The sequence below is a fragment of the Chelonia mydas genome, chromosome 8 (genome assembly GCF_015237465.2).
Source record: "Chelonia mydas isolate rCheMyd1 chromosome 8, rCheMyd1.pri.v2, whole genome shotgun sequence".
NCBI lineage: Eukaryota > Metazoa > Chordata > Testudines > Cheloniidae > Chelonia > Chelonia mydas.
The window spans coordinates 85,638,054-85,665,069 of record NC_057854.1 but is presented as its reverse complement, the minus strand read 5'-3'; the positions used below and the strand labels follow the sequence as shown (position 1 = coordinate 85,665,069).

The 27,016-nt window shown below is 42.6% G+C and overlaps 1 protein-coding gene across 6 annotated transcripts in view; it reads left to right on the top strand.

Annotated features, from left to right (window-relative positions):
• The window catches only part of LRRC7 (leucine rich repeat containing 7), a 358,746-nt gene that overhangs the window by 224,946 nt on the left and 106,784 nt on the right, over positions 1-27,016 (top strand). For all 6 annotated transcript variants that reach the window (XM_043520844.1, XM_027825894.3, XM_043520845.1 and 3 more), the window contains exons 10-13: positions 5,346-5,490; positions 8,823-8,895; positions 19,222-19,351; positions 20,303-20,418. In XM_043520844.1, the coding sequence (XP_043376779.1) occupies positions 5,346-5,490; positions 8,823-8,895; positions 19,222-19,351; positions 20,303-20,418 (464 nt within the window). The remainder of the gene's footprint in view (positions 1-5,345; positions 5,491-8,822; positions 8,896-19,221; positions 19,352-20,302; positions 20,419-27,016) is intronic.

Sequence of the window (27,016 nt, the reverse complement as noted above, 5' to 3'; positions counted from 1 at the left end):
ACTCCGCCAAGGCATCGCCTCCGCAACCCTGGGCGTCGATTGCTGGTATCTCGCCGTCGCGGGCCAGCCGGAGCCGATCGCAGAGCAGCTGTTACCAACGGTACCAGTCCTCCGCATCAGGATCGCAGTCCCATGGTCAGCGTTGCTCCCAGCACTGCCACTCCTCCCGGTCCGGGGACAGCAGCAGGTCGTACGTCAGCCCGGCCTCCATTTGTAGTCGTCCAACAGTGGGCCAGGCCAGCCAGGCCGAACAGCAGGCCCTGCCAGTGCCGCAGTAGGTACAGTGGCACCGAGCGCCGTGGCTGGCCCAATGGTACCAGTGGGCACCGTGGCCGCTGATGCAGCCCCCAATGGGGGCTCACTCGGTGGCCGGAGCCTCGGAAGCACCGTTGGCCTCCCTCTCCAGACCTCCAAGGAAGGAGTCGGTGGGACGTACATCCTTGGCACCATGCCCAGAGACCGACCAGGTGGTGGACCCTCCAGTGCCAGCAGACACCCGGAGTACCACACCAGCCTCCTGGCACTCCCCGGATGAGGCGATTATGGCCCCGCCCCCCTCCGTCCCTCAGGAGGACTTTAGGGCCCACGAAGAACTCTTTAAAAAGGTGGCATCAAGCCTCCACCTCCAGGCAGAGGAGATGGAGGAGCCCTCGGACTCCCTGTTTAATGTGCTGTCCTCTTCGGCACCAGGCAGGGTAGCCTTGCCTCTCCATGAAGGGGTGGCAAAAATTTCAAATGCGCTGTGGCAAACACCGGCCTCCTTGGCCCCCATCTCTAAGAGGGCAGAAAGCAAGTACTTTGTACCTGCCAAGGGACACGAGTACTTATACACCCATCCGGCGCCTAACTCCGTGGTGGTCGAGTCGGTCAACCACAGGGAATGGCAGGGCCAGCCAGCCCCTACCCTGAAAAATAAAGATTCACGGAGGCTGGACTGTTTTGGAAGAAAAATTTATTCGTCCTCGAGCTTCCACTTAGGAGTGGCAAACCACCAGGCTCTCCTGGGCCGGTCTGAGTTCAATCTGTGCGGCTCCCTGCCCAAGTTCGAGCACTCCCTCCAGGAGCATGATAGGAAGGAGTTCAAATCGCTGGTGGAGGAGGGTACAGCGGCTGCCAGGGTTTTGGATGCAGCGGACACAGCTGTGCGGTCCATGGCCTCCGCGGTGTCCATGAGAAGGGCGTCATGGCTCCTGCTCTCTGGGCTGTCCAGTGAGGCGCAGACCTCCATGCAGGATCTCCCGTTTGATGGCAAAGCTCTGCTTGCGGAGCAAACGGATACAAGGCTGCATGGCATGAAAGACTCCCTCACGAACCTGCAGACTCTGGGTCTCTATGTTCCAGCTCCTGCTAAATCTAAGTTCAAGCTGCAGCAGACTCCCGCTCAGGCCACCCACCCGAAATACGAGGCCGCCCATAAGAAGTCATGGGACTATAAAAGGTGCCCTCAGAGGCAGTCTCGGCCTGCCCCCCAACGTGGGTCCTCCAAGGGCAAGCAGGCAGGGGAAAGGCGTTTTTGATGGGATGCTCGGGGGTGCCCTGCCAGTTCTCATCAGGGATCCATCGTCAATAAAGCTTCCCTTCTCCAACTGGTTGTGTGCTTTCCTCCCAGAGTGGTCGCGGTTGACCTCGGACCGATGGGTCCTCAACAGCATCTCCTGGGGCTACACCCTCCAGTTTACTTCCTACCCGCCCAACCATCCCCCACCCCCAGCTTCCTGTGGGAACCCTTGCATGAAGCTCTGCTCGAGCAGGAGGTGGAGCAGCTCCTGGGCCTAGGAGTACTGGAAGTGGTGCCTGGGGAGTTCAAAGGCAAGGGGTACTACTCCCGCTATTTCCTTATCCCGAAGACCAAAGCAGGACTCAGGCCCATCCTGGACCTGCGAGGTCTGAACCAGTACATGGTGAAGCTCAAGTTCCACATGGTCTCCCTGGCCTCCATCATCCCCTCCCTGGACTGGTACACTGCCCTCAATCTGCAGGACACGTACTTCCACGTTCCACGCCCTGACCTCCGAGCCACCATACACGGTTTTTCATAAGGTCAAGGTCTAGCTCTGCCCATACCCTGCGTTCCTCCCGAAGGTGGTCTCCGCCTATCACATGGGTCAGGACATTTTTCTGCCGGTCCTCTGGCCCAAGCCCCACGCATCCAGTGAGGAGTGCCATATCCACACGCTCCATGTGCGACGGGCTCTGGCTTTCTACCTCGAGCTTTCTACCAAGCAGTTCAGAAAGTCCTCGCAACTGTTCATTGCCTCGGTTGAGCGCATGAGGGGTCATTCGATCTCCACTCAGCGGCTTTCCAACTGGATCACTTTGTGCATCCGTACCCATTATGAGCTGGCGGGTATCCCCCCACCACCGATTGTGAAGGTGCACTCAATTTGAGCGCAGGCCTCGTCGGCTGCCTTCTTGGCCCACGTCCCCGTCCAGGACATTTGTAGGGCCGCCACGTGGTCTTTGGTTCACACGTTCACCTCGCACTATGTGATCATCTCCCAAACCAGGGATTACGCTGGGTTCAGCAGGGCTGTGCTCCATCCTGAGAATTTGTGAACTCCTACCCACCTCCCACAGATATAGCTTGGAATCACCTATTGTGAAATACACATGAGCAATCACTCGAAGAATAAAAGACAGTTACCTTTTCCGTAACTGGTGTTCTTCGAGATGCGTTGCTCATGTCTGTTCCACATCCCACCCTCCTTCCCCTCTGTCGGAGTTGTCTGGCAAGAAGGACCTGATGATGGGGGGAGTGCGCAGCTCCCCTTATACTCCCGCCATGGAAGCGCCACTCCAGGGGCACTCCCCCCTACGGGTACAGCTAAGGGAAAAACTTCCGGCACCGGTGCACGTGGCGAGCATGCCGGTTCCCGGCCAGTGGGAGCTGGGGGTGGGCAGTGCCTGCAGGCGAAAGCCATGTGGAGCTACTCGCATGCCTCCACCTAGGAGCCGGACCTGCTGCTGGCTGCTTCTGGGGCACAGCGCAGTATGCGGTGCCAGGACAGGCAGCAAGCCTGCCTTAACATCCCCACTGCACCACTGACTAGGAGCCACCAGAGGTAAGCCCACGCCCCAATTCCTTACCCCAGCCCTGAGCCCCCCCCAAACCCTGAGTCTCTCATTCCTGTCCCCGCCCCAGAGCCCTGACCCCATCCCACATCCCAAACCCCTCATCCCCAGCTCCATTGCGTCGCAGGCATCAACAATTTTCTTCAACTGGGCCCCCAGAAAAAAAGTTTGAAAACCACTGCTGTAGATTATAACAGCACTTGAAAAAAAAATAATTGCGTATAGCTCATGTTAATGTTACTAGAAAGAAAAGGAGTACTTGTGGCACCTTAGAGACTAACCAATTTATTTGAGCCTGAGCTTTCGTGAGCTACAGCTCACTTCATCGGATGCATACTGTGGAAACTGCAGAAGACATTATATACACACAGAGACCATGAAACAATACCTCCTCCCACCCCACTCTCCTGCTGGTAATAGCTTATCTAAAGTGATCATCAAGTCGGGCCATTTCCAGCACAAATCCAGGTTTTCTCACTCTCCGCCCCCCCCCCCCCACACAAACTCACTCTCCTGCTGGTAATAGCCCATCCAAAGTGACCACTCTCTTCACACTTTGGGCTATTACCAGCAGGAGAGTGAGTTTGTGTGGGGGGGGGGGCGGAGGGTGAGAAAACCTGGATTTGTGGTGGAAATGGCCCGACTTGATGATCACTTTAGATTAGCTATTACCAGCAGGAGAGTGGGGTGGGAGGAGGTATTGTTTCATGGTCTCTGTGTGTATATAATGTCTTCTGCAGTTTCCACAGTATGCATCCGATGAAGTGAGCTGTAGCTCACGAAAGCTCATGCTCAAATAAATTGGTTAGTCTCTAAGGTGCCACAAGTACTCCTTTTCTTTTTGCGAATACAGACTAACACGGCTGTTACTCTGAAACCTGTTAATGTTACTGTGCTGCATTATCTCACAATAACTTGGCAATTATCTGTTGCTACTGTAGGTCCACCTCTGCCTATTTTTTTCAATATGTTAATTCTACCTTCAAGTTTAATAGATATAAACTTAGGAAAAATCACAAGCACTGCTTATGTTAATTTTTCCTGGTGCACTTTTGTGTGATGACTAATGTGCCAATGCTACGCTAGCAGAACAAAAATCATTTCCTTTCTAAATGTTACATTTGATTTGTCAGATGTGATTCGTCATGGATACACCTTTAAAAGTATAGTTGGCATTTTTACTAGGGTTATAGCTTTTTAGAAAGTATTAACAACCTAACTTCAGTTTAGGCTACTAACACTTTAATGTTAAACAGATTTTGCGAGAGATCCCAGAAAGCTACAGAATTCCTGAGGGTAACCAAATTGATCATTGATGGCATTGCTGCAGTTGAAACATTGTATTTGGGCAGTGAATTATTGGCTTTAAGATCCAGCCAGATTTTAAGTCAGCACCCATAATTGTATAAAATTTAGACCATATCAGCTTGACCCCTAAAAAGACTTATTCACGTATCTAGTCTCACACTGAGGTCAAGGACAACTGGGGCTGGTCTACACTGAAAACTTACACTGGCATGCTAGATCTGTCTGAGGTGTCAAAAATCCACATCTCTGGGAGATATAACTATGTCTATCTAACCCCCACTGTAGACAGTGCTAGGTTGATAGAAGAATTCGTCTGTCAACCTAGCTTCCACCTCTTGGGGAGGTGGATTAGCTACAGTGATAGCAGAACTCCTGCTATTGCTGTAGTAAGTGTGTACGCTGAAGCCCTACAGTGGTGCAGCTACAGCATTTTAAGTGTAGACATACCCTCACATAAGTATAGACTGATTGTGTGAGTAAGAGTTCCTAGGATTGGTCCCTAGTTGAAGAACCAATGACCTTTTGTGGTTTTTATTTATTTATTTATTTACTTATTTATTTATTGGGGAAAAAAATTTTGCAGAGTTGATCGGGCTGGTTCATCTAAACAACAAAAAACAAGCAATAGTTGATTTTCCAATTGCCTGGAATTATAGCAAATTTTAGAGGATTTTTAATGCTGATGACCACCATTTTATTAGACTTTATATAATCACATAATTTTTAGAAATAACATCAATTGTTTTCAACTTTCTCAGATGTCAGCCCTTCATTTTGTGGTTATCTGAACAGGGAAGCTCTCAAATCAGTTTTATTTTATCGAAGCAACAGCAATCTGGGTAAAAATAAATGTTCAGATAGCAAAAGATAAGCCTGGGCTACTACTGTACATTTCTGTTAAGCATTAGAGATTCCTATGGAATGCATATCTGCTCAGCTAACCCTGTTTATACCATGTCGTTAAGTCTATAGGGAAGTTAAAACAGCTGGTGTACCTGGATATGTCAAAAAACAGGATAGAAACTGTTGACTTGGACGTATCAGGATGTGAAGCACTTGAAGATCTCCTGTTGTCATCCAATGTGTTACAACAACTGCCAGACTCTCTAGGTGAGAAGAGTAAATGCTGATTGATAAGCTTTTAAATTTGTCGGTGTTGTTTATACCTCTGCAGCAGAGATGAGCCTGAATTACCAAGCTAGAATCCAGACCCCCAAGTTCAAGAGTTGTTTAGAATTGGTGCTCTGGTTCAAATTGCAAAGACAGGATCAGGATCTGCATCGAAATACAAACTTCCCCCCTGTTTGGAGGAACTGAGATCTGGTGTTTTAGTTCTGGATCATCTCTACTTTACAGTAAAGAAAGATGTTATTGGTCAAGTTACTCTGATGTAAATTTGATAGTGTGTATGACAGTCCATTTATATATACTAATTGCTTTAAAATCTAAGGGACAAATCCTGCTCTGTTACAATGGTGCAACCGAAACTGACACCAATGAGGATGCACCAGTATAAATGGGAAAAGACATGGGGTCAAAATATTTTATTTTCTGTTTTTGACTATTTGGTTTATATATAATTTCTAATGGAATTATTCGCAAAAAGAAAAGGAGTACTTGTGGCACCTTAGAGACTAACCAATTTATTTGAGCATGAGCTTTCGTGAGCTACAGCTCACTTCATCGGATGCATACTGTGGAAACTGCAGAAGACATTATATAAACAGAGACCATGAAACAATACCTCCTCCCACCCCACTCTCCTGCTGGTAATAGCTTATCTAAAGTGATCATCAAGTTGAGCCATTTCCAGCACAAATCCAGGTTTTCTCACCTGGGTTTGTGCTGGAAATGGCTCAACTTGATGATCACTTTAGATAAGCTATTACCAGCAGGAGAGTGGGGTGGGAGGAGGTATTGTTTCATGGTCTCTGTGTATGTAATGTCTTCTGCAGTTTCCACAGTATGCATCCGATGAAGTGAGCTGTAGCTCACGAAAGCTCATGCTCAAATAAATTGGTTAGTCTCTAAGGTGCCACAAGTACTCCTTTTCTTTTTGCAAATACAGACTAACACGGCTGTTACTCTGAAACCTAATGGAATTATTATTACTTCTGCAATTACAAATACTTACAAAACAAATATGCACATTCCTGTAAAGAATTGTTTTTTTGTTACTTTGCAATCTTACTTTATTTTCCACTATTTAAAAAAAGTTATCAACTGTTCAATCTAAAACATTTGTATTATTTTTATCAGAATATGCCATGTACTTGGAATAATCCGATAATAGTGAAGGCCATATTACTAGACATGGTATATAGATAGATGACATTCACGCTGAGTCCTTTTTATCTAAGTGTGTTCATTTTCTATGCACAGTCAGCATCTTTCTTTGGTATTATAAAGTTTAGACGTGTCAAATACAATTTAATTTTAAGTGCCAAATGCAAATATTGGGCCTCCGTTCAGCAAAGCACTTAAGCATATGCTTAACTTTCAGCCCATGCTTAAGAGTTTAGCTGTATCAAGGCCATTTTCAGTTAAATATATGGAAATATTTTATCTTCATTAAAAATGTAATTTTTATTTATATAGTCATTTTGATTGTATTAGATTTTCATAATTTCTTTTCATGTCTTTCCCTGATTCAGCAAAGTACTTAAGCACATACAAGCACTTGACTTCATTGGGACACTGCTTCCAAATAGGCAAATGCTTGCTGATTTGGTGTCTAAATCCACAGTTAATCATCTGAGACACTTTTGTTAGCTCTGAGTTTTGCTTTGAATATAAGATTACAAATGTATAATTTAAAAACCTTTGACACTGAAATTAAAATAAAATTTTAGGGACAAATCCTGATCTGTTTGTTAAATCCAAAGTAGGCATGGAATTCATAACATTTCTCCAGTTCTATACTGGTACTAGTTAAAACAGAATTTAGCATGTAGAAATCTGATTTGTAAAAGACTAATTAAAACAATTTGTTAATCACCCTACCACTGTGCACATAGCAACCATTATGCAAGTTGGTCTTCCAGTTAACTGAAAGAAAAGGAGCATTGCCTCTTTAAGAGCTCCTTGACAGCAGACTGGGAAAAGAGGGAAAGTTTACAGGGATAGACAGGAAGGGCAGGAAGCAGTTGGGGCCAGGTCAGAACAATGTCACTGTATTATCCTTTCTGCTGGAAGCGTGGTGGGATATTTACATGCAGCCACAGAAAAGCACTCGGTACCAGGATGGGACCAGCTGATGCACCTTGAATGCTCTTTGGCAGCCTGGGAGCAGACACAGGATGCAAATATGGAAGGAATCTGTGGATATCTGGGAATCCAGCTAGGATGGCGGGGAGGCAGCCAAGCATTTTCTGGCGACTTGCTGTGGCAGATGTCCAGTGCAGGTACCTGGTATGGAAGGAATATGGTTATCAAATAAAATAGATTGGACAAAGATTTGAAGTAAAGTATCCCTTTGAAGGATTTGAAGGAAAGCTAAATAAGGGGGTGCTGGGCCTCTCACATCTGCACCAACAGGGAACAGACACCCTCCTCCTTGCATTCATGAATATGCTACAGGAAATGCTCCCGCATTGGCCGTCCACTCTGGAAGAAAGATAGGAAGCCATGGATGGTTTAATTAGGTCACAACCTAAGTTCCCTCTAAGCTGCGCGGCAGCCTTCTTAGCACTGCACAGGCACTCAGGGAACCAGTTTAACCAAAAACTCTTGTTGTTTTGTTGTTGTTTTTTGTCAGTCCATTACTCTTTTCTCTTAACTCCTGCTATTGTTGCCATCGGAATACAGGAGTTTCACATTCCCCATCTGTGAATGTAGACCCCAGTCCTGCATATATTTGTGTGTGTGCTTAACTTTAAGCACGTAAATAACTCCATTCATACTTGAAGTTAAGCATGTGCACATGTGCATTCAGGATTGGAGGTATAATGTGTATGCTGCAATAACTCCTTAATAGTACAATATGTACTTAGAACAGACTAAGTTCTGAGTACTTAATCTCAGGGCCTGATCAATTCCTAACAAAGTCAATGGAAAGACAGCAGTTTGATTATACACTTAACATTTATGAAAGAAAATTGTGTGTATTTTCTGTAAACTAGCACAGATTCTCCTAAGGCACTGATTCAGTAAAGTACTTAAGCTTGTTCCTTAGTCACCCTTATTCAGGATAATATTTAAGCACATGTTTAACTTTAAGCACATATTTTATTTCCATTAACTTCAATGGGACATAAGTATATACTTAGTGCTGTGCTGAATCAGGGTCTGAATGAATTTGGTATTAAACACCCTTGTTTATTTAAGGAAATAAACAAGTTATGGGAATATATGAAAAAATCATAACAAGAAATATTTTACTTTTCTATCACACCTCTCTACCCACATATCTGTCATTTAAAATACCTTTCTCTGTTTTGTAGGATTGTTGAAAAGGCTTACAACGCTAAAAGTAGATGACAATCAGCTTACAGTACTGCCCAATGCAATTGGAAAGTAAGTAGAAGAAACCTGCCTTGCTTTGCCATATGCATATTGTTTTGAAAAATACAAAAGTAAGATAACCTACTGAAATGAGAACTAATTTAAGAATATGGGCCTAACTCTCATCTTATGTATGAAGTCAATGGAGTTGTGTTAGTGTATATAAGCAGAAAATCACATGCCATTATCTGTTGTGTTTTCCATATACAAAGAGCAAAGATATATTTTCAGTCTAAATTATCTGTAGTTCAGATCAATAGAGCAACAAAACCAGAAAGAAAAAAAGTAAAGTCTTCTCTCAAGAAGTGTGTGTGTCTCTTCGGTGATGGCCTCCACTGAATTCTGAGAACAAAATGGCTGCCAAACTTTACACACACGAACATTGCTTGTAATTTTTAAAGGAGTAGAACATATTGCATAAAACAAAAGGAATGACAATTTCATAGGTACATATTGCACAATGTGGATAATACTGTGTAAATAATCTCATAACAGTGTTCTGCAATAACTCCTTAACTCTGTAGTTGTATGAGAAGTTATTTGGGTCTTGATACAATATGGTCTGTCAGTTGTACTGGAGTTCATAGTGCTTTTTGATTTAGTCTTGGGTTTATTGTGGAGTTAAAGCTCAAATTCATTACAAAATTCAAGACGTAAACCTCTCTCTAAAAGGGTGAAAAGATCTACCTACTTTTCAAATAGACTGCTATTATATGTGTCATAAATATAAAGGGAAGGGTAACCACCTTTCTGTATACATAACTATAAAATCCCCACATCTGTATCCTAAAGTTCAGAGTGGGGAAGGAATCTTGACATGCTGGCAGAGCGGTGGGATCAATCTGAGATTTTTTGGGGATCATTTTGAACCAGAAGCACAGTGGGATTTTAAAAGAACATTTTTTTTCCTTTGGGCTGCTTGAAAGCAGGTTTTAAGCTGAAAGCAGTAGAGGTTTTTTTTTGTCTCTGCTTGGGGGCCAGAGCAGCAGGCATAACAAAAGGGATCTTTCTTTTTGAGCTGGAGTTTTCTCTACCTAAAGGCAGGGTAGTTAACCTCCTGCAGGGAAATTCACAAGTTTTTCACAGACCTGAAGAGGTGTTTTTTTTTAAGCTAAGAGCAACTAGAGGGTTTTTCTGTCTATTTGCCTGAAGACAAAGGATTTTCTGTAGGCTGACAATAGCTATCAGAGAACATAAGTATCACATTACAGCACAAAAATTTTACAAGCCAGGTGTTTTTTGTTTTATTTTGTTGTTTTCTTTCTAACTCTTGGGTGTAAAGTTAGTTTAAAACAGAGAGGCTAACATGACAGAAACCAAGGCACAACACAAACTGGAGTTAACCAGACTGGAGGCAGTGAAAGAGGCAGAAAAAGCCCTAGAGGCTGCCCACAGGAGAGAAATGGAGGTAAAGGAAAAAGAATGGAAGCATTCTGAGGAGGAAAAAGAGGCTGCCCACAGGAGAACTATGGAGGTAAAGGAAAAAGAATGGAAGCATGCTAAGGAGGAAAAGGAAAAAGAGAGGAAGCATGCTGAGGAGGAAAAGGAAAAAGAGAGGAAGCATGCACTGGAGATGGAGAAGGCAAAGGCTCAGCAGAATATACAAACAAACCCTAGTAATCCTTCTCCAGGTACCACTTCCCATCCCAGAAAGTTCCCCACCTACAAGGCAGGCGATGATACCAAGGCCTTCTTAGAAAACTTTGAAAGGGCCTGCCTTGGGTACCGCATCTCTACAGACCAATACATGATAGAGCTGAGGCCGCAGCTAAGTGGACCCTTAGCCGAGGTGGCAGCTGAAATGCCAAAGGAACACATGAACAAGTATGAACTGTTTAAAACCAAGGCGAGAGTCAGAATGGGGCTAACACCCGAGCATTCCCGTCGGCGGTTCAGAGCCCTAAGGTGGAAACCAGATATGTCATTTACCCGGCATGCCTACCGCATTGTGAAACATTGGGGTGCCTGGATATCAGGATCAAGTGTTAAATCTCCGGAAGAGTTGCCCTTCCTAATGCAAATGGAGCAGTTCTTAGAGGGTGTTCCTGAGGAAATAGAAAGATACATCCTATATGGGAAGCTCACAACTGTAACCGAGGCAGGGGAGATTGGAGCCAAATGGGTGGAGGTGGCAGAAAAGAAAAAAACTAGTAGCAGTTGGGGTGAATATCAGAAGAGGCAAACCGGAACAAAACGGGTAGAGGGAGGAGAGAGGAACAATCCTGGTCGCAGTTGGAGCGGAGACCAGAAGGGACAACCTCTGACCTCACCCTACTACCGGGGACAGCCCAAAGCCCCAACTACACACCAAGGAACACTCCAGACACCTTATCATCCTGCCAAACCATTCTCCACCAATACACCTCGCCCCAGTGACCCGTCAGCTGGACGATGTTTTAAATGTAACAAGACGGGGCATGTAAAGGCCAACTGCCCCAAGAACCCCAACAGATTATGGTTCATTGCCCCGGAATCACACCAAAGGTCCTCAGGCCCAGATGCCTCCCAGATATCCTCGGAGTGGAGGGAAACTGTGACTGTGGGCGGGAAGAAGGTCACCGCGTGGAAGGACACTGGAGCACAAGTGTCGGCTATCCATGCTTCCTTAGTGGACCCCAATTTAATCGACCCAGAGATCCGAGTGACGATTCAACCCTTCAAGTCAAACTCTTTTGACTAGCCTACAGCCAAGTTGCTGGTCCAGGACAAGAGCTGGTCAGGAACATGGACTTTTGCAGTCTATGATGATTATCCCATCCCCATGCTGTTGGGGGAAGACTTGGCCAATCATGTGAAGCTAGCCAAGAGGGTGGGAATGGTCACCCGCAGCCAGGCTAAGCAAGCCATCCCACCTAGCTCTGTTCTGGAAACTTCTACCAGGACCCGGTCAGAGGTGATGAACCCGGACCCCAAGCCAACGTCTGCAACAGCAGTAGTGGATACAGTCCCAGAGACCCAGACAGAGCCAGTCCCAGAACCGGAACCGGCAGCAGCTGATAACCTTACACAAGAGGCTCAGTAGGAACCTGAACCCCAACATAGTGCACCAGCAGAGAGCTGTTCACAGTCAACGGAAACAGCCCTATCACCTGCATTGCTTCCAGGGGGACGAAGCCTAGGTCCACAATCCAATGAGGAACTGATGTCTCCAGCATCAAGGGAACAGTTTGAGACCGAATAGGAAGCAGATGAAAGCCTCCGGGGAGCTTAGACGGCGGTACGGAGCAACCCACCGCCTCTCAGCTCTTCTAATCGATCCAGGTTTGTTGTAGAAAGAGGACTTTTATACAAGGAAACTCTTTCTGGTGGACACCAGGAAGACTGGCATCCTCAGAGACAGTTGGTAGTTCCAACTAAGTACTGGGTAAAGCTCTTGAGCTTAGCCCACGATCATCCTAGTGGCCATGCTGGGGTGAACAGGACCAAAGACCATTTGGGGAGGTCATTCCACTGGGAGGGAATGGGCAAGGATGTTTCTATCTACGTCCGGTCTTGTGAGGTATGCCAAAGAGTGGGAAAACCCCAAGACCAGGTCAAAGCCCCTCTCCAGCCACTCCCCATCATTAAGGTTCCATTTCAGCAAGTAGCTGTGGATATTCTGGGTCCTTTTCTGAAAACCAGAGGAAAGCAGTACATCCTGACTTTCATGGATTTTGCCACCCGATGGCCGGAAGCAGTAGCTCTAAGCAACACCAGGGCTAAAAGTGTGTGCCAGGCACTAACAGACATTTTTGCCAGGCTAGGTTGGCCCTCCAACATCCTCACAGATGCAGGAACTAATTTCCTGGCAGGAACTATGGAAAGCCTTTGGGAAGCTCATGGGGTGAATCACTTGGTTGCCACCCCTTACCATCATCAAACAAATGGCCTGGTGGAGAAATTTAATGGAACTTTGGGGGCCATGATACGTAAATTTGTAAATGAGCACTCCAGTAATTGGGACCTAGTGTTGCAGCAGTTGCTCTTTGCCTACAGAGCTGTACCACATCCCAGTTTAGGGTTTTCACCATCTGAACTTGTATATGGCCGCGAGGTTAAGGAGCCATTACAGTCGGTGAAGCAGCAATAGGAGGGGTTTACACCTTCTCCAGGAACTAACATTCTGGACTTTGTAACCAACCTACAAAACATCCTCCGATCCTCTTTAGCTCTTGCTAAAGAAAACCCACAGGATGCTCAAAAAGCTGGAGGGGGGGAAACAAAGGGTCTGTCTGTCTGTGTGATGCTTTTGCTGGGACCAGGTCAGGAATGCAGGTCAGAACTTCTGTTAAGTTAGTAAGTAATCTAGTAATCTAGAAATGCGTTAGATTTCCTTTTGTTAAATGGCTGGTAAAATAGGTTGTGCTGAATGGAATGTATATTCCTGTTTTTGTGTCTTTTTGTAATTTAAGGTTTTGCCTAGAGGGATTCTCTATGTTTTGAATCTGATTACCTTGTAAGGTATTTACCATCCTGATTTTACAGAGGTGATTCTTTTACTTTTTCTTTAATTAAAATTCTTCTTTTAAGAACTTCATTGTTCTTAAGATCCAAGGGTTTGGGTCTGTGTTCACTTAGTAATTGGTGAGGATTTTTATTAAGCCTTCCCCAGGAAAGGGGGTGTAGGGCTTGGGGAAATATTTTGGGGGGAAGACGTCTCCAAATGGGCTCTTTCCCTGTTCTTTGTTTAACACACTTGGTGGTGGCAGCATAGGGTTCAAGGACAAGGCAAAGTTTGTACCTTGAGGAAGTTTTTAACCTAAGCTGGTAAGAATAAGCTTAGGGGATCTTTCATGCAGGTCCCCACATCTGTACCCTAGAGTTCAGAGTGGGGAAGGAACCTTGACAATATGCATTCTTTTTTTATAGAAAACTGATATAGAGCTGACACTTCTGTGTTAAAAGCATTTTTCCCCTCTACCGTTTTTACTGCTGCAATGTGGATCAAATGAATGCTTGTAGGGATTTTTAGAATATACTGTATTGTCTGCTAGAATTTAATACCACATCTGCATGCAGTAGGATTTTTAAAGAACAAGTTTGTTCAAGCAATACAGTTTTTCAGGATATGAATAGTTTGTCTTCTGTAAGAGAGCCTGACAATGTGCTCTACCTATACAATTTTAAAAAATTAACATAAAACAGTTAGCATTTTGCTAAATCATATTCCTTTTGAAGTTATCTGTTTTTTAAACATTTTCCAGATGTTTAACCTGAGTTTAATAAGCAGTAGTGAAAACAAATAGGTACCTAAATTATGGAGTTCATTCAGATGCTTGCTTTGGTGGAGATTTTATTTTATTTTTATCTTTCTTTTTAGGTAGGTATTTATGGTAAGTATAGTGATTGTATACCCATCATACGAAATGTGATATTTGAATATTTTTATATTATAGCATTTTAATTTACATAAAGGTGACCAGAGCTTGGACTGGGCATTTATTTAAAAGCTCTAAATCCAAATACTTTCTTGTTGATAGAACATAGATTTTTTTTCTGATTCATTAGATACAGAACTGCTGCACACCAGAATGAAGTTAGAGAACCTTTGAACAAATAGCAAAATGCTGCAAGTCGATCTCACTTGTGAGCCACAGGAAACTCACTCTGTAGCTTAGTATGGTGGGCAGAGCATTCCCACACTCCTCACTCTAGTAAAGCCCTCTTCAGCAAACCCTGCTTTACTTCAGGCAGCATTCTTAGGTCTGCTCTGTCCTGAAGACTTCATTATAAAGCTCTCTTGAATAGCTCATTATACTTCTCCAAAAATATATAGATTTAAGTTGACAGGTTTCAGAGTAGCAGCCGTGTTAGTCTGTATCCGCAAAAAGAACAGGAAGCTTATGCTCAAATAAATTTGTTAGTCTCTAAAGTGCCACAAGTACTCCTGTTCTTTTTGTAGATTTAAGTGTATTCTGACTCAATACCAAATATGTTAAGGCCTGTAGAACTGCTTTAGTCTCTACTCTGTATAATTAGAGCTAACAAGTACCCACTCCAGCCTGTATTTGTTTTTTGCAGGATCTTTCAAAAATAACTTAATTAACTGTTGGTATGACATTCAAAAAAATTCTAAATTCTGCAACATTACAACAGTAAGCAATGAAAGCTGAATTTTGGCTTGAAATAGCTTACCTGATGGAGGGTCACTGGATTTATGTGATGTGCATTGGTGTATAGCAATAGAAGGTTTCATGAATCCTATGAGACAGTCTATAAGCAGTAATATTGAAAGCCAGGTAGATCTGAAGATGATAGAAATTATATTGGACACTATCCAGATGGTTCATGCACTAGTTGGCACTTTGGTGGCTTTTTGCAGTGTGCATTTTTTAAAAAAGAATCCTGTCATTAAGATATTATCTCAGTGATTGAATTGTTCAGAATTGAAAGGAATCCTCTGGTCTTTTGCCAACTTTCTGTTAAATATAGTTTCTCAAGAAGCCTTAATTAGATTTCAAAAGAGAGATACTGCAGCTCTAAGAGGTGGATTTGCAGAACACTAGGGTAGACAGCTAATACTGCTATATCATTTTTGAATGATTGTGCTTGTTAAATTTAGGGGCCTGGCAGTATTAGAGGTGAAGTAATTTTCTTCCATAGAATGAGCATTGTACCTATAACTTCAAACTGTGCTTCCTTTTTCTGACTCATTCATTATTTTAGACAGTTTCCTGCTGGGTCTTTCTCAAAAAGTGGTAGCCATGGCACACACTGGAACATATTATTGTAATATAAAAATCAACAATGAGAAGGCGAGAACTGACTCTCTCCGGAGTCGGATGTTATAATGACATAGAGAGCAGTCTGTCACCTGTTTGATACTTGCCCTAATAGGACTGCCAAAAAGGTGGTGGTGGTTAGTCACTATCAGCCTAGACTCAAAACGATATTTAGGGTTCAGCCCTGTGAGATGCTGAACAGTGTGGCCCCAATCCAAACATTTAAACATGTGTTTAACATTAAGAACTCTGAATAGTCCCAATGGTTTCCCATTGCTTAAGTGCTTTGCTGGATTGACCCCATAGAGAGAAAAATCACTCATCTCTAGAGATGTGTGTCATTCATGACCCGGAGATATTATTTGCACACATGCTGGCTGAAAATGACACAATGAGAGCAGAAAACTAACTAACTTGTCAGATGGGAAGGATGGTATCAGAGGAGCTGGCCCTTTATGGAGAGTTAGAGGGAGACAGGGAGATGAGGCTAGGTTGGGTCTCCAGTCTTGTTTCACTACTTCTCCCTGGGCGGCTTTGTCAGTCAGAGCTGCTATATCTTGTTTACTGAGTCTGGTTCCCTTTCGCCACCCAGGATGGCAAAATATATCTGCAGTAGTGACCTGGAGTTGGGACTTTCTAGCATGGAACTAAGTGGTACTGTGCTAAAGAAGCAATTGGGTAGAGCGTTTCCAATTTCAGGAAACACTGTTTTTAGCAGGTCTCAGTTCACATACACAATATGGTGGAAATACTTGAGCAAAGGAAAACTTTTGTATTTTGTAGCACATGCACTGCACTGTTGAATACAAACTATTGTAAGAAAGTATTCTGATGTAACTCATGTAATGAATATCATTTGAGTGACTTCCAGAATGCATGTCATATAAATCCTGGCAATTACTACAACAAACATAAGTACATGGAACAGCTACCTTGTTCACTGTTGTTCTTATCACAAAATCAAACAAATTGATGATTGCTTATCAACAAAGTTGTTGTTTTATTATATGATGAGACTCAAACTGCACTTCTGGCACACCCAAAAGACACACTGATTGCAGGGAGCATTTTTGGTGTGCAAAAAATGTAGATTCAGGCCTGATACCTACCTTCCTTAATGCAAATTACACGTCAATGTGAGGTAAAATATCCAGGTGATATTCAGTACCAAATCATCACCACTCTCCTAGTATTCTTTGGTGCTTTAAACAGTATACATTTTTTAAAAAATGATAGATGAAGTCAAGAAAATACTTGAGGAAAAATGCATCTGTCGGAAAGACTGGAAAGCATTATTTTCCCTTCATTTATCTCATCTGTAGCTATCCTTCTGGTGGATCTACACAGTTAAAGTAAAGTAGGAAAGACTGCAACAAGTGAAAGGGGGGAAACAATGCAGAAAAGTAATAACTAAATCATGGTGTGAGAGGGCTTCTTTAAGTTACAGGCTTCTTCCAGCATCTAGTATCTTATCAGGTGATATTTTGTTATCCATTCCATCCTTCCCCAACTTTAGGATGATTGATCAAATATGTGGTTAAAATGACATAATGAAACCGAGGACTTCTTAAGGTGTGGGTTACTTTTCTCTCAAGTACAGGTAGAGTATGTGTTGGGCATAGCCCCATGGCTTCCAGGGGACACAGCAGACCCATAAAGGTCCATTGCCTTCATACTCTACACACCCAGGGAGAATATGAGTGGAGCCTCAGTGAGTGATGAGGTTATTGGAACCCTAACTAAATTCATATGATAAGCTGCTGTGACCAAACTCTGAACAATGAAAATTAGACTTCTGAATTACACATCTGTTTTACCCTGTTGTCAAGTATCACTTTGACTGTGTTCCCTCTGTTATCACAAACTTCATTGCTGATCATTAACAAGAGGGAAAGAGGTTGAAAATGTATATGTCAGATGGTACCTTTTAACTAAAATTACATTGCTTATTAAGGTTTCAGTGGCACTCCTTGTGTGGCTCTTGAAATTTACTGTTTGCAGGATAGTGTTTGTAATATTCCCAATTTCTAGGTCTAAGTAGGGACAGGGGAGTTGTGCTAAATCAGCACATCACCTGGCAGACCCTAGGTGGTTGTGGGCAGCTTCCAAGGTGGCATCCTTTCCACTATACTTTCTACTATAAGGGTCCTCTATCAGGTCTATGCCTATTCCTGCCAGGAAAGACCTTGAATGAACTAGGCCAACGTGTTTGAGTATTACCTTTGCAAAATATTGCTCTTTGTCTGGTTTCAAGGACAGGTTGACAGATACAAAACTTGTAACAAAATAGCTGGCAAAGCTTTCAGCTGTTCTCCTCACAATTCACTTCATTAATCACCGTATAGCTCATGGAAGGGTGATGTGCTTCAGTCCTTCAACCTATTGAGGTCAGGTAGTTACAGGAAAGTGCTGAAAACCAGCTGAGCCCCGGGTGTAGATTAGCTGCTGCAGGCATTACATTTCTCAGAGTCTGAAAGCTGGAAGAGTTTTTTAAATAATTTAGTTGGGTAAAAATAATTTTAAAGAAATATTGAAAGGTCCAGATCTGCAACTGTTGCTCACTTATAACGGTCATTGACTTTAGTGTTATGATTGTACCCATGAGTGTGAGCACTGTTCACCTGAGTGAAGGTCACATTCTTAGACCTCACTTTTCTCTTATTTATATTTTAAACCTTAAATCTCTTACACTACAATCATAGCTAGATTGACATGGGTGAGGCACCTCTGAAGCATGCAAGTGGGGATTCTCATCTCCACTACAGCCTTTTACATTGCTATGTGCTTTTAGAGGTGCAGCACAACAATGATACAGGGCAGATATTGAGATAATTTACTTTTTCATAAAGGGAGCATGTTAGTATTTAGTACAGTTTTGTATTAAAGACTTGGCATGAAAACCTTGAAGTACTTTAAGTTCAATAGCCAAATACTCTTAAAATGACTTATTTCTGTTTGCTTTTGTATTAATTTTTGCTATACAGTTGGCTATTCCATATTGTGTTTCGAAACAATCTCGGAAGATAATCTGTCAAAATTTGAAAGATAAGCATACTTACAAAGAATACATCTTCTACTTTAATGGCTAATTATAACAGGCTTTGTTGAATTTGGATCAGTGTTTGGCTCTCTCCACTAACCAGCTTTTTGTATCAGAGTTTGTGTCAGTGACATCAGCTGAAACTTTTTTCAGTAGAGTATAAAGGTACTTTCTTCTCACCAAACAGTTTTTTTCCGCCTATCATCTTTTTTTGTGTGTATGTCCAGTGCCTAGCACACTGGGTCCGTGATCCTTGACAGATGCCTCTAGTCTAGGCATTTCTACACGACAAATAATAAATAACAATAATAATATATGGGACAGAATGGTATCCCTTAAAAATACCTAGCTAGTTTTGCCTTAGATAAATAGATAGGATTACCTCAGTATTACCAATACTTAACTATACTTAGGTGTATATGATTATTTATATTTTCAACCTTTTGTTCTGTGAGAATCTGAATAATTAATGTTACTTTTTCAGTATATGATTTGCAAATGTAGTAATCTGACACTATAAACTTGCAGAGATTTGAAACTGTTCATTTGTGTTGTCTTACTTTTTCAAAAAGTCTAACAACGTGTTTAAAATTTCAGTTTATCTCTATTAGAAGAATTTGACTGCAGCTGTAATGAACTGGAGTCCCTACCTTCTACCATTGGTTACCTTCATAGCCTGCGAACATTAGCTGTGGATGAGAACTTCCTGTCTGAATTGCCTAGAGAAGTGAGAAACTGATTCTGTTTTTAAATTATTAATTAGTATGTTTTACAGGAAGGGCCTAACCTTGCAGTCTTTACTCAGACAAAACACCCACTGAAGTTATGGCAGGTGTATGGAAGTTTTCCCTCACTCGGCAGAATGGGGTCATAAATAATCCAGATGGAAGGCCAAGTCCTATTTGCCTTAATCACTTGTTCCATTGGAACAGGTAATATCACTCACGTGAGCAAGACAAGCAGGATTTGACCCTGTTCGTTTTTCTCATGTGTTACTAATGCTTGTATGTAGTGTTGTTGTAGCTGGGTTGGTTCCAGGATATTGGAGAGACAAGGTGGGTGAGTGAATATCTTTTATTAGACCAACTTCTGGGGGTGAGAGAGACAAGCTTTTGAGCTTACTCAGAGTTCTGCTTCAGCTCACCTCCATGTTAACTGAAAAAGAGTTCTGTGTAAGCTCAAAACCTTGTCTCTCAACAACAGAAGTTGGTCCAATAAAAGATGTTATCTTGCCCACCTCTCTTACATTTTGTTTGTCATTTTACATTGTAAACCGAGGGCTTATGCCCTTGACTGTTAATGTCAATATCAATGTAAAATAGGGAGACTAGAATTGGAAATGAGTATTTCATTAATGAACACATTATGATAATAGAAAGCATTTTAATCAAACTATGTGAAGAAATGTGATGTGTATACATACATCTTAATATAGCAGGAAGCTATTGATAGCAAATAGGTTAAATTATAACTTTAAAAGCCAAATAAAGGACCTGATTCTACTCCCACTGAGGTCATTTGGGCTCAAAGTATTATCTCAGAAGTACACAATAAGTAGTCATTGTCTCGTTCATTAATTTTAAAGACATAATTAGGCCACCTTCTCAGATAAGGAGAATTAGTGGTGAAAAACTTTGGCAAAGTGAGAATCCTAACTTCTTGTCTTTTATGCCCATAGATTGGAAGCTGTAAGAACGTAACGGTTATGTCCCTGCGCTCTAACAAGCTAGAATTTCTTCCTGATGAGATTGGTCAGATGCAGAAGTTGAGAGTGTTAAATCTGAGTGATAACAGGTATACTTTGCATAATTTAATCATCCCACCCTAGAAGTGTTTTGCTGAACAAGGATTTTAAATATTCAAAGTTTATGGCTGCTGAGGTGGTGTTCTTTCATCATTAAGCACCCTGTCTTGGTCCCATTGAACTCCATATCAAAACTACATTGCGGCCAATGGATTCACAAAAGTAAAATCCTGATACCACTCGTGTCTCCTACTATTATCATGTGAAAATGTGACCACTTATGTTCATGAAGGTTTTGCTTCATGAAAAAGTTTATGTAAGCCGTATGATGGTATATATTATGATCTTGATTAAAAGATGGTCACATACTGGTGTATGATATGTCTTTAGGTGCAAGCACAATAGCATGTAAACATCCAGGGGGAAATCCTGGCTCCATTGAAGTCAATGGCAAAACACCAAAAATAAGGCATTTTAATATGGCCACATGTAAGTGTATACGTCTAGGAACAAAGAATGCATAGTATACTTAGTCTCCCAACCTATATCCTGGGAAGCAGGAACTCTGAAAAAGACTTGCATTCCTTGTAAATATGAACAGGGGAATATCAAGTAGGACTAGAGAGATTATATTATCTTTGTATTTGGCTTTGGTGTGACTGCTAATACAATATTGTGCCAGTTCTTGTGTCCACAATTCAAGAAGGATGTTGATAAATCAGTGAGGATTCAGAGAAGAGCCACAGGAATGATTAAAGGATAGGAAAGCATGCCTTCTAGTGACAGACTCCAGGAACTCAATTGGTTTAGCTTAACCAAGAGAAGGTTAAGGGGTGACTTTATAGACAAATCAAATATATACATGGGGAACAAAACTTTGATGATGGGCTTTTCAATTTAAAAGACAAAGGTATAACAAGATCCAGTAGCTGGAAGTTGAGCTAGACAAATTCATACTAAAAATAATGTGCACATTTTTAATGGTGAGTATAATAAACCACTGGAACAATTTGCCAGGGTTTGTGGTGGATTTTCCATCACTGGACATCTTAAAATCAAGATTGGATTTTGAAAATAGTGTGCTCTAGTTCAAACAGAATGATTTCAGGGAAGTCCTATCGCCTGTGTTATACACATGATCAGACTAGATGATAACAGTCTCTTTTGATTTTATAATCTATTAACCTAAGGCCAAACCCTTTTCTTCACATACCTAGTCCCATTGACGTAAATATGGCTATTTGCATGAATGAGATGAGAATTATTTGACTCCACATATAAACATTGGGAAAGACTGTTTTATCAAAAAAATTCATTCATACACGTACTTCAAGAATAACTTAGATATGACCCTTTTCAGCAAAATAAAAAGAGATACAGGTTTGTTCAGTAGTGTGGCACATGGTACATGGAGCCAATACTGTCACCAATGATTATCTTCTGAAATCAGTCAGAATTTTGGGAAGGACTTTGCACATCTATGATTGGGGGCCATTAACAGAAATTAGTTCACCAACACATTATAAATCCTTAACACAGAAATATCCTATGGTACACTTGATAACAATTATCCACTCATTGGAACATTTTCTTAAAGTCAGTTAGATGTCATAGGACCTGATTTTTTGCTCTGACAGCAGAAAAAATCTGGAGTAACTTCACTGAAGTCAAGGTAGTTACACCAGTGTAAACCTGGTATGAGAGCAGAATCAGGCTCATAATAGGATGATAGAACTAGTTCAGAGAAATTAGGAGCTAGAGCAAACTTAGATCTTTTCTGAGATTTGAAAAACTGTGGTGTGCGTTTATTGCTTTTTTGTTTTTTTAAATTTTCACATCTTGGTGGTCACTGATTTCAGTAGTGACTGAATGTGGAATTACTGAAATACTGTGAACAACACTTTTTTATCATGGCACTTCGAACTTGGGTGAAATTAGGAATTACTGAAAAATCCTGATCTCACACGATTTCGAGACCAAACTGTTAGGATAAATTTCAGATAAGTATTCTGATGTTCTGGTTCTTAGCCAAGACTTAGACTTACAGATTTTCCCCATCACTAATCATGAAATTATGTAAAATATTAATCATATGTAAAAGTATTGTTGGTATCCTTCCATTATCATACAAACAAGTAACACATGCTTAGTTCTATATTCTTATTGTGGAAAATCATCACCTTCCCAGAGGTTGAGTCACAAATAGCAATCATCCCTGTTCTATGGGCCTGACTGCTGAAGCCTTCCTTGTGATACTTCCTTTGTCAAATAGGACACAACACTCAGTAGTTTTAATTCTCACTCTTCTTTAGATACCTTGGTCATTATTTGGGTACTTATCTGGGTACTCACCAAATTATTATTTGTGTATTCACCAAAAATAAGTACAGAGGTTTATGAATTTAGAAAATGGTCCCGGGTGTATTAAGTGCTCTACAGGGTTTAACTTGTCTTACAATAGAATCCTCCAGCTAATATTCCGTATAAAATGTTTCACATACTATGAGCGTCTTTGGGGAAGAGGTACAAACAAAGTTTGGAGAAATGTAAGTATAGGGTTTGTTGTTTGTGTTTGTTTATTTGGAACATGGTAAAATCTGAATCCAGTATTGAACACACAATATTCAATGGGTGATCCTGCTGAACAAAAGAGAAATGACCCATCAAGAAAGAAAAATTCAGGCTGTTTCTGTCCACAGACTTAGAATGAAAGGCCAAAATGAACATTTCCCTCCCCCCCCCAGAAAATATTTTTTTGCCCTCATTCCATACTGTATTCCATTTAGTACTGTTTACATTATTAGAGGACCATTATACAAGGCACTGGTGAGACCTCATCTGGAATATTGTGTGCAGTTCTGGTCTCCCATGTTTAAGAAGGATGAATTCAAACTGGAACATGTACGGAGAAGGGCTACTAGGATGATCCGAGGAATGGAAAACCTGTCTTATGAAAGGAAACTCAAAGAGCTTGGCTTGTTTAGCCTAACCAAAAGAAGGCTGAGGGGAGATATGATTGCTGTCTATAAATATATCAGAGAGATAAATACCAGGGAGGGAGAGGAATTATTTAAGCTCGGTACCAAAGTGGACACAAGAACAAATGGATATAAACTGGTCACCAGGAAGTTTAGACTTGAAATTAGATGAAGGTTTCTAACCATCAGAGGAGTGAAGTTCTGGAACAGCCTTCCAAGGAGAGCAGTGGGGGCAAAAGACATATCTGGCTTCAAGACTAAGCTTGATAAGTTTATGGAGGAGATGGTATGATGGGATAGCCTCATTTTGGCAATTAATTGATCTTTGACTATTGGTGGTATATATGCCCAATGGCCTGTGATGGGATGTTAGATGGGGTGGAATCTGAGTTACTACAGAGAATTCTTTCCTGGGTGTCTGGCTGGTGAGTCTTGCCCACATGATCAGGGTTTAGCTGATCGCCATATTCGGGGTCGGGAAGGAATTTTCCTTCAGGGCAGATTGGCAGAGGCCCTGGGGGTGTTTCACCTTCCTTTGCAGCATGGGGCACGGGTCACTTGCTGGAGGATTCTCTGCACCTTGAAGTCTTTAAACCACAATTTAAGGACTTCAATAACTCAGACATAGGTTAGGGGTTTGTTACAGGAGTGGGTGGGTGAGATACTGTGGCTTGCTTTGTGCAGGCAGTCAGACTAGACAATCATAATGGTCCCTTCTGACCTTAAAGTCTATAATTCTAGGATGCGCAGGGACATTTTCCATATTTTGGAAGACAAATGCATTATCAGAATTTGTCCTAGATTTTTTTAATTTTGCCATGCTAATTTAAATTAATTACTGAGGATTGCGAATGGGGAATTACTGAGGATTGCGAATTATATATTACAGATAAGGTATCAGTTCAGAACCAGCCATGCAGTGTAAGGAAATAAAGGCTAAACTACCTTTTTAATCCTAAAGGCAGACTCTCCAAGTCACAGAGGAGACACCTTCGTAGGCAAGAGTAGAGAAGGTGGCACAGCAGCTATCCACAGCTGATCTGTGAATAAATGAGGGAATCCAATAAATTGACTAAAACCAAAAGAGACATTACTGCTTTCCCTGGACAAGATGTCAGTTAACTAGCTCCTAAAGTGTTACAGATTTTAAAATAACTTTACACTTAACGCAGCTTGAGCTTTTAAAAATTGATCCAGGTTAAATCCGTAGACCAACACAGACTCATTGTTGAAGTGATCTGGCTCATATTGTCAGAAAATATGGGTAGTACTGAACTGAAGCTAAAATAGCTTACCAACTCTTTTCTAGACATAGGCAAATTTGATGTTAGTTGGCTCTTTATAGTACATCTCAGTTTATAACTAGAATGTAATCTAATAATAATGATAGAAAGGAATAGCTTCAAAGTCTTTATCTCAGCTTAGTCGCTGATATGTAATTTATGACAGGATATGGAATCATTTCTTACTGACAGTTTGGGACCTAGGAATATATTTAGAAAGGTTTTTTTCCTTTTAAAGAACTTCAGGGGAAATTCTACTTTTCCTTATCTTCTGTCAGTCAGGAGAACACTTTTTATATGAAAATTAAACATTAGAAAAGGGAACACATTGTTCCATACCTGTCAGGGCTGTTCGCAAGTTACTGTAAATAGTGGTTTTATTGAATAGCCAGCTGGGGAGTTAGCATGCTATCAAAGTATTGTTTCATGACTTCCTGTTTTTTATTTAAAATATTTCAATTTTTATATCTATCAATGTCTGCTGTGATTTTCACATTTATATATTGTTCTGTTTAATTAAATGAATGTGAATACAGACAATCTGAATGGCACTAATATGCTGTTTTAAAAATTCAGTTATCACTTGTGTTAATCTCTTTAAAGAAGTTAGTTTTTCCAAGAGATTGTAATTTTAATTATTGGTGATTTAAAGCTTGTATTTAAATCGAAATCCTGTAGCTCAAACAAGGAAATAAGGTCAGCAGAAGGCTTTGAATGCATTGAAACTGGTATGATTCCTCTCCTCAAAGTGGTAGAGAAGTGAAAGATGTGATGATCCCACACAGTACAAACCTGTGAACTCCAGCCTCCCTAACACCATGGGAAATGGCCACAGGAACTAGTGGGTGTGGAGCAATCACATAGGAGCCTATGATTTCAGATTCCAACTCACTTCCACATCCCTGATAGCCACAGATGCTTATTTACTCAGGCCTAATGCATGCCAGGAAGAGATTTAGGACCATAGTGGAAATGATTGCTTTGATACCATGTGTTCTTCTTTGAGTGCTGTCCTTGTGGGTGCTCCACTCTAGGAGACGGTGCGGCCTGGCGCCGTTGATCGGAGATCTTCAGTAGCAGTGCCTGGTCAGGACGCATGCGCTCAGTTGGTATCTCCCGTCTCCTTGGAATCTTCCTGAGCGCATGCGTCCCGCACACTCCTCAGTTCCTTCTCAACCGTCCTCGGCTGAAGACGGGACTCGGGGCAGTGCTCATCTCTTCCCTGGTCACTGTAGGAAATAAGTAGAAAAAAATTGAAATAGTTAGTTAACCATTTCCCAGTTCTCCCTTTCCTTTAGCATCGTTCTTTAGTTTAAAAAAAAATTTTTTTTCCTCAAGTTAGTCTCTTGTTGAGACTTCCCTGGCCGCTCATACTTTTGCTATGCCACGGTCGGCCAGGCACTCACTCTGCATTAAAAACCTTGGTGAGACACACGTCCCTGTGAAGTGTCTCCACTGCACCAACTTAAAAACTAGATCTTGTCATGACAGACTTGTGGCCAAAAATGCTTCTAGTTGAGAAAGCTCTGCAACTGCCTACAGAGAAGGGCAGTAAACCCTCTCCCTCATGCTTCCCTGCTAAGGCAGAACCGACTGGGAGCCTGGCTTCACACTCCCATGCGTAGAGGCAAGAAGCTTTGCAGCTGCCTATGGAGAAGGGCAGTAAACCCTCTCCCTTCCCTCTCCGCCTTCTCCCCCCCGGCACACAGCTCGCCCCTCCCCCTCCCCCCCAGCCCTTCCCGGCACACAGCTGAGTCCTGCTCCCGTCTCCAGAGCGTGGCACACAGCCCCCTCTGGCCCAGCTCGCCCATGCCTCAGCCTGGCCGGCCCAGAGGACCCTGCCCCCCACTCCAGAGCTTGGCATTCAGCCTCCCCTCCCCCGCCCCCTCCAGCCCAGCCAGCCATTCCACGCCGCCTCTCCCCCCAGAGCCTGGCAGACACGGTCCCCCCCCCGAGCCCCCGTCACCAGCAGAGCCCCCCGGGCAGCACATGGAGCCCCCTCCCAGGCAGCCCGAGCCTCCCCCTCGCCCTACCCCCACAGCCCGGGCACCCAGCACTCCTTCCCCACCTCCCACCTCACCTCCTCAGGTCCAGGGGAGCCAGGGCTGGGCATGGGGCTGGCACCTGCAGTGGGAGAGCGATCCCAAGCCCGCCCCCCCTCCGCCCGGCCGCCTCCCAACTGTGAGCTCATCGCCGCTCATCCCACCGGAGCCCTTTTTGGTGCCCCCAAATCTTGGAGCCCGAGGCAGCCTCCTAGTTTGCCTAGTGGTTACACCGGCCCTGCCTGCGGGGCTCTAACAAATGCTTCAGGGCTCCTACGAAAGTGAAATTAAAATCATTCCGGGCTGCCAATCACACTCCATCCTCGAAGGACAACAACCTAGGGA